Source organism: Morchella importuna, assembly GCF_003444635.1.
Source record: "Morchella importuna strain M04M26 chromosome Unknown Morimp01GS051, whole genome shotgun sequence".
In the NCBI taxonomy this organism is placed as follows: domain Eukaryota; kingdom Fungi; phylum Ascomycota; class Pezizomycetes; order Pezizales; family Morchellaceae; genus Morchella; species Morchella importuna.
In genome coordinates this window covers 249,668-258,524 of record NW_025763448.1, presented here as the reverse complement: position 1 = coordinate 258,524, position 8,857 = coordinate 249,668, and the positions used below count along the sequence as shown (strand labels likewise).

Genomic DNA, 8,857 nt, shown 5'->3' with positions numbered 1-8,857 from the left:
AGAAAGCGACTGGGTGTAGGACTCCTTCTTTATCACGTTGAGATAGAATTCCTGCAGAAACATAATCAGAAACATCAGTTTCTACAACGATTCTCCGATCAGGGTCGAAGTGGGCTAGTATCGGTGTAGTGGTGAACATTTTCTTTAAAGTTTGAAACGCTTCTTCACTTTCATCAGCCCATTCGAAGTTGACATTCTTTTTGGTTAGGGCTGTAAGTGTGGCAACGATTTTTGAATATCCTAGGATGAATGGTCGGTAGAAATTAGGGAATCCTAGAAATCCTTGAATATCGGGAAAATTCTTAGGCTTGGACCATTCTAAAACATCAACTTTTTCCGATCCATTCTATTTCCATGCGGAGTGAGGATAAGACCAAGATATTTCGTTTCTTGAACCATAAATTCACACTTTTCGGGTTTAAGATGAACATAATTCTCATCAAGTACCTTAAGAACATTCCGAATGTTTTCTTTATGTTCTGCTAGGGTTTCAGAGTAGATTAGGATATCGTCTAAATAGGCCGTTACGAACTGGTCGTGATAAGGACGGAAGATATCGTTGATCCAATGTTGGAATGTGGCAGGGGCATTAGCTAACCCAAACGGCATCACTGTATATTCAAAAGGTCCCTATCGAGTTCAGAATGCCGTTTTCTATTCATCGCTCTCCGCTATCCTGATTTGATTATACCCCCAACGCAAATCCAACTTGTTTTAGTATTTTGCTCTTGACAACTTAGCCAGTGTTTCTTTTAACAATGGTAGAGGATATCGATTTTTGATTGTCATTGCATTTAAGCCTCGATAATCAACACAGAGTCGAAGAGTTCCATCATTTTTCTTTACAAGCAGTATAGGTGCTCCCGCCGGTGATTCACTGGCCCGAATAAATCTTTTGGGTAGATTTTCATCAAGATATTCTCGTAGTACTTTCAACTCGATTTGAGATAACCCATATATCGGTACATATGGTGGTCGTTTACCTTCTGCTAATAGTATTTTGATATCATGAGATGGCCGATGTGGTGGAAGGATTGACGCGTCATATTCCTTAAACATATGGAGACAGTGATGAAATTCTCTTTGTACTAGTTTTTTGATATCAACAATAGGTTTATCATTTGCTGAATCGATGATTGTATGATCTTCCGGTAAAGCAATTGGTATACCATGAACAGTAACTGCCGTTCCACTGAGTGAACAGTGTTGAGAACAACTCCTAGGGTTAAAAATGAGTAGGTTTTCCTTTGATTGAAAAGTAACGTTATGATGCCGCATCCAAAGTATCCCCATCACAATCTGATAGTGTCCTAACTTTGTCACAAAACATGACGCCGTTTCTCGATGGCCATGAATGTCTAGCGAGATATCGACAATATGTGTGATTTTTCCCGACTTGATAGGTCTGCCGTCTAGAACATCTACATGGCGGTGTAGTTTGAGGGAGGTCATTATAAAATTGTTGTGGCATACAAAAAATTCTTCAATAAAAGCATATCGTGATGTTCCGATATCAATAAGAGTGTAGGTGGGTATGAAAAAATTTTTATTCTGTGAAATCGAACAAGTTACTGAAAATTGATTCCCATAGATTTCCTCCTCTGATACCCAAAAGCCAGAAATACACATTTTAGAAAAATCCCTAAATGGTTCCTGGGCTAAGCCACTAAGTGCAGGGATAAATCTTTTGCCGACTCGTTATCGCTCCCATCATTTTCTTCACCCTCAATGCTGCTCCTCTCATCAACGGCCTTCCTGGTTGATTTCCCATTGCCCTTGCTTGGGGGCAGTCCCTAACCATGTGTCCAACACCTCCACAATAGAAACATCGGCCCTCAGCTAAGCGGGCGTTTCTTTCGGCATGGGTTGGGCGACGACGTCCCCCATATAAGTCCATTGGTACATCGACTCCCGGGCGGAACGAAGGATGATTCTCAGGAACAGGTGTATTCACAGCGGAGGTGGCAGAATGGGGAGTAAGGACAGGATTCGTTGGTGGAGGACGAGAAACCGGAGTAGCGCTCCAAGGTGTTTTATTCCCTCGCTTGGCTTCTGCCGCTCGACGGCGATTATCTAACCGTTGCAAAAGTATCGCGCAGGCATCTACGATCGTAAGAGTTTCATGGTGTATCATTGACTCATCGAGTTGGCTATAAATACCTTCCATTAAAGCCTCAATCCGAGAGACTTCATCCATCCCTGATTCAGCAGCATACCTTTGAAATTCGGCGAAATACTCAGCAAACATTTGATTTCGTTGGCAGATCTTCCTAAGATTCCTTCTAGGCGTTCGCATTCGATCAGGGTCCCCAAAAGCAGTATCCAAGATTTCATAGAATCATAACATAGAAGGCAGAGCGATGCCCTCTTTCCCGACATATTGCAAAAACTGATTAGCGGCAACGGCCTACAATTGGCTGAATGAGTAGGATAATTTAGACTGTAACGTAGGGAAGCGATCGGCATTTCCCAACAGTTTGATTCTCATCTGTTGCTTGAATAAATGTAACCTCTCTCGATCGCGATCTCCTCTGAATACCTCAGGATCTGGAAGTTTCTCCGACCGGTGGGTAGTAGCTGTGACTGGTGGTATTGGGGGTACAGGTGGAGCATTGTCATCTCCGATGGGATCCTTATCAGGGGCAACCACTTCAACAGCAACCCGTTGGGCCCGAACGGCAGCAAGGTTTCCCTCAAACGTCTCTCTTGCATCTCCAGCCTCTCTCTCCACTTCCTGTAAGTCCGTTGCATAGTGGGGAAGGCCATATTGGCACCGTTGGAGAAGTACGTACACCTCTACTCCGATATTGTTATCGACCTGTTGGTGCTCTTGGAAGAAGACTTGGAGGGCCTCGCTTAGTTGTTGTCAATCGATAGGAACTTATTCCGATATTGTAGACAATGGTATTGTATTGGTTGTCGGTAGAGGATGCAACCTACCTATCATGGAGCTATGGGCAATAGGCTATGATGTCAAGGAATACAACCAAGACAAGGACAATGTGTATAGGTATTCAGAGCTATGGACTGTGGGAAGGTTTGACTTGATCGAGGATAAAGGTAAACTCTAGGAGGTGACGTAGAACAAAGTTATATTCGTAGTATAAGGCACAGAGGTTGCGTGAAAGGACAAGGAAAGGAAACGAAACAAGAAATGGCACGAGACAACACCCTTTTATATATCCAATACCCTTGTCCGATAATAACTCATCCCTTCGCGTAACAGAAACTGAAAGAATATAATAGAAATCCTCATTACAAATCCTAATCCCCTGCGCAATACCTCCTCTTCCTATTCCAATATTGTCGAGTTGAATTGCATAATTCTGTTACGAACCACTACCGCAACACGGAGGAAGCCTGAGTCATCGGAAAGTGCCGGAAGTTTCTGCGAAGGATTAGTAATCGGGTTGTTTCTCTTTCTTATATATAGGGGTGTTTGCCCCCTCACTGTCTACTTCTTTCCTTACGCAACATCTTGTATTTTACTTTGAGTTATTACTTTGGGGGATTTACTTCGCTTCAATACACTTCTTTACTCTCAGTCCCCATTACGTCTGCTGCCCATCATGCTCTTCGCATCCGCCGTTATGCTCCTCGTCGTCGCCCTCGTGGCCCTCTGCTCGCTTACCCCGCTGTTCCCCTCGGCCCCCTCGCCGACCGCTGTCTCCTCCGTCCTAGTACGGACCATTGTCCCTGCCATCGGGCACACCGCTGACTCCACCCTCGTCATCGTGCGAGCCTACTTTCTCCTTCCCAAGAGCCCCCTAGTGTCCTTCGACCCCATTACCAAGCCTTCGCACACGGTCCCTTACACTATGTTGCGTATCTCATGGTCGACCGACACCCTCTCTCCGGAGAACACCAACACACTGCTACCATTCGCTTACGCCGGCCTCTTCCTCCTAGCCTGGACAACAGCCTACCTACTCGGTAGACTTCTCCCCCGAGCTAGGGAGGAACCACTCGCCGACCAAACCCCCCCACTATTGACACCCCGACGCACTCGACGACTACAACGCCTCCTCCTCCAACGTGCGGCCTCTTTTGGAAACCCTACAGGAAGCGATCCGGGTTGGTGTTTCCTAACACTAACCTCCAGGGACTTCCACCCCTACCTCATCGGCATCGGACCATACCCATCGCCTGTCAAGGTCTTGAATACCCTTCATCGGTTAGGAGCACCACTACTCCCTGCCCTGGTCACCTGTCATGGGGGCACAGCCCACGTCACCAACGCCCCCGGCGCCCACACGGCCACACGACTCTTACGGACGCGAAGGGTAGGAGCCAAACTAAAGATCGGACAACTACACCACCCCGGCGACTGCGAACCCTTTGAAGTACCAATACGGCTATCTCGGAACAAGGACGCGCTCCACGCGCTGGTGGACACCGGAGCCACCGGATATGGGTTCATTGACGCTTCCTTCGCCAAGGCCCGCGGATACGCCCTCGAAGAACTCGCGACCCCGAGACATTTGCAAGTGATCGATGGACGAGCCATCGCCTCCGGAGCCATCACCCACTGTTGCAAACTCCGCCTCGAGATGAATGATCATGTGGAAGGGGCCTCCTTGTTTATCACAAAACTCGGCGACGTGAAAGTGGTCCTCGGACTCCCCTGGCTACAACACCACGCTGCCGAAATACGGTTCGCCGACCGATCCATCTCCTTCCACGCCGAACGCTGCCAACAGCACACTGCAACTCTCTGGACCTCCACCCTCACCTGTCCCCCATTGACCTCCTCCGCCGCCACCCTGCCGCCCCCGCCAATACCCCCGAGACCAAGCACCACCATCCCCTTGCACCCGCCGCCGATACCCCCAAGGCCAGCCACCCCTCGCCGCACGATTACCTTGTCCGCCGCCCGATTCCGCAGAGAAGCACAACAACCGGACAAACAGCTTTTCCTCCTCGCAGCCCGAGCCCCAAGCCCAAACTCAGCGCCGTCCCAATCAACCGACGAACTGGTCCCTGCCGCTTACCACCAATACCTCCACCTGTTCCAGGAATCCGAGGCCCAAGCGCTCCCCGCCCACCGGTACATCGATCACGATATCCCGTTGATGGAAGGCAAGCAACCACCCTTTGGCCCCCTGTACGGCATGTCCTCGGAGGAATTAAAAACCCTGCGGGAGTACCTGGATGACCAGCTAGCCCGAGGTTACATCCGTTCATCTTCGTCCCCTGCAGGAGCTCCCGTCCTGTTCATCAAAAAGAAGGACGGATCCTTAAGGCTATGCGTGGATTACCGCGCCCTCAACGCAGTCACCATCAAGAACCGCTACCCACTGCTGTTGATCAACGACACCTTGGACCGATTAAAAGACGCCAAAGTATACACCAAGTTGGACCTCCGCCAGGGCTACAACCAAATCCGAATCAAGGAAGGGGAAGAATGGAAAACAGCCTTCCGAACCCGGTACGGGCTGTTCGAATACCTGGTCATGCCATTCGGACTCACCAACGCCCCAGCTACCTTCCAGGCCTTCATGAACGATACCCTCCGAACCCACTTGGACGACTTCTGCACGGCGTACCTCGATGATATCCTGATCTACTCCAACACGTCCGAAGAACACCAGCAGCATGTCCACATTGTCCTGGACAAACTACAAGCCGCGGGCCTCCACTGCAAGCCAGAGAAGTGTGAGTTCCACGTGGATCGTACCGAGTACCTTTGGTACATCATATCCGGCGAAGGGGTCACCATAGCAACCGACAAAACAAAGGCGATCCAGGAGTGGAACACACCCACCTCGGTCCACGACGTACAGGTCTTTTTGTGGTTCGCCAACTTCTACCGAAGATTCATCCGCGATTACTCCAAGGTAGTATCCCCCATGACGAATCTGCTAAAGAAGGACGCACCGTTCGTATGGACAACCGCGGCGGAACACGCTTTCGCCCAACTAAAGGAAGCTTTCACCACCGCCCCGGTACTAAGGCACTATGACCCCGAACGAGCGTGCATAGTGGAAACCGACGCCTCTGACTTTGTCGCGGCAGCGGTACTCTCCCAGAAGGACGACCAGGGAATCCTACACCCTGTGGCGTTCTACTCCCACAAGATGACGCCAGCCGAGTGCAACTACGACATTTACGACAAAGAATTGCTAGCAATCGTACGCGCGTTTGAAGAATGGCGAAAGTACTTAGAACCCAACAACCAAGAAACCACGGTGTACTGCGACCATAAGAACCTGGAGCACTTCATGTCAACAAAGATCCTTAACCGTCGTCAAGCCCGCTGGTCCTTAACGCTGTCCTCCTTCAACTTTGTAATCACCTACCGCCCGGGTACGAAGAATGGGAAACCTGATGCCCTCACACGTCGATCTGGAGATCTCCCTAAGGAAGGGGATGAAAGATTGACCCAGCAGCACCAGGTTGTACTAAAACCAAAGAACCTTCGTCTGGCGGCCGCACTACAGACCCCCACACCCTCCAAAGTGGCACCATCCCGCCAAAGGGAACTAGAGACCGCACTGGCCAAGGACCCTCTATCTAAACAACTCATTAAGGATATCGCGGCCAAGAAGAAACACTCCCGCTTCTTACCCATAGGTGAATGCACAGTTAAGGAAGGATTACTGTACTATCAGGGCCTACTATACATCCCTGACGACGCCGCTGTCAAGTTGGAGATCCTCCGCACCCACCATGATGCACCTTCGGCCGGACACCCAGGACGGGCACGCACGCTGGAACTACTGTCCCGGAACTTCTACCGGCCCCAAATGCGGAAGTACGTTGGCCGTTATGTGGACCACTGCGATACCTGCTCCCAAATTAAGCCGGCCCGACACGCCCCGTATGGCCTCCTCAAACCATTGGCTCCCCCAGTCAAACCTTGGTCTTCGTTATCCATGGACCATGTTACAGGCCTACCCGAGTCCCAAGGATCTAACGCCATCTTAGTAGTGGTCGACCGGCTAACCAAAATGGCCCACTACATCCCCACGAGAGACACCGCCGACGCCCCGGAACTGGCCCGACTATTCCTACAACACATCTGGAAAGCACACGGGCTGCCGAAAGACATAGTATCAGACAGGGGCACAACCTTTACCTCGCAGTTTTGGAAGTCACTCTGCGGCCAACTGGACATCAAACCCCGATTCAGCACAACCTTCCACCCACAAACAGACGGACAGACCGAAAGGGTAAACGTCATTATGGAGCAATACTTATGGGGCTACGTCAACTACCAACAGGATAACTGGGCAGAGTTCCTTCCCCTGACAGAATTCGCGCATAACAATGCCTCTACGGAACCGTTGGGAGTCAGCCCGTTCTTTGCCAACTATGGGTATAATCCCCAACTAGACGTTCTCCCTGCTGAAGAAACGCGCAAAGTCACACCGAAGGAGGTACTGGAATTTACGAACTCAATCTCCACCTTACAGGCTGCCCTGCGATCAGAGATCCTGTATGCACAAGCCGCCGCCGCCGATAGTGCAAACGCCGCCCGACTTCCAGAGCCCTGACTCGAAGTAGGAGATATGGTATGGCTATCGAGAAAACACATACGCACCACTAGGCCATCGGATAAACTAGATCACAAACGGCTAGGGAAGTTCAAAATACTCGAACGCATCGGATCACATGCCTACCGCTTGGAACTCCCCGCCTCGATGAAGTCCCACCCAGTATTCCACGTTTCATTGCTAGAACCTGCTCGGACCCAACCTTTGCCAGGCCACATACAACCACCACCGCCCCCGGTAATCGTTGAAGGGGAGGAGGAGTTTGAAGTACAGGAAGTACTGGACTCCCGAATACGGCATCGGCAACTACAATACCTAGTCAAATGGACCGGCTACGAACAGCCCACCTGGGAACCGGCTCGGAATCTCGATGCGGAATTAGGGGCACTGCAACGCTTCCGCTCCCTATATCCCGACAAACCCGCGGCAATCCTTAAGAGGAGCTTGCGTAGGAAAGTATAGTTTGTTACGGTTTCTTTCGCAAATGAAACCGCTCTATGTTACGTTCCCTGATGTTTCGCCTACAACCATTTGCTGACTTGCTATGTACTTACGTTTGCCTCGCCTACCTGCTCGCAGGAGCTCGCTCTTCGAGAGGAGGGGCTAAACTGTTCCGAACCACTACCGCAACACGGAGGAAGCCTGAGTCATCGGAAAGCGCCGGAAGTTTCTGCGAAGGATTAGTAATCGGGTTGTTTCTCTTTCTTATATATAGGGGTGTTTGCCCCCTCACTGTCTACTTCTTTCCTTACGCAACATCTTGTATTTTACTTTGAGTTATTACTTTGGGGGATTTACTTCGCTTCAATACACTTCTTTACTCTCAGTCCCCATTACGTCTGCTGCCCATCATGCTCTTCGCATCCGCCGTTATGCTCCTCGTCGTCGCCCTCGTGGCCCTCTGCTCGCTTACCTCGCTGTTCCCCTCGGCCCCCTCGCCGACCGCTGTCTCCTCCGTCCTAGTACGGACCATTGTCCCTGCCCTTGGGCACACCGCTGACTCCACCCTCGTCATCGTGCGAGCCTACTTTTTCCTTCCCAAGAGCCCCCTAGTGTCCTTCGACCCCATTACCAAGCCTTCGCACACGGTCCCTTACAAATTCCCATTACAGATATAGTCAAAATCAATTTTGGCATGTGTTTCCAGCGGGACAATGCTCAGGTGAGTGTAATCGTATCAGGGGGTATAGGGTTCAGTATCTTGTGCATGTTCAGCATAGGTTGAATACGGTTCGTCATTGAGGGGTGTCTGTTCACTTTGGCTGAGTTCGGTTTGGGCTGATTGTGTAGATTAGGATTGAGTTTGAGTTTGAGTTTCGGCGACGACAGGAGGCGCTGGGGTGCCTAGTGGCAGAGTGCCC

At 50.4% G+C, this 8,857-nt stretch overlaps 1 protein-coding gene across 1 annotated transcript; it reads left to right on the top strand.

Moving 5' to 3' along the window:
* Positions 1-3,818: 3,818 nt before the first annotated feature.
* Positions 3,819-7,496, top strand: LAJ45_10842 (uncharacterized protein; the record flags this gene model as incomplete). The annotated part of the gene is made up of 2 exons (XM_046120357.1): positions 3,819-4,976; positions 6,414-7,496. 2 exons carry the CDS (start codon positions 3,819-3,821, stop codon positions 7,494-7,496), a joined length of 2,241 nt encoding a protein of 746 aa, XP_045966482.1.
* Positions 7,497-8,857: the final 1,361 nt, after the last annotated feature.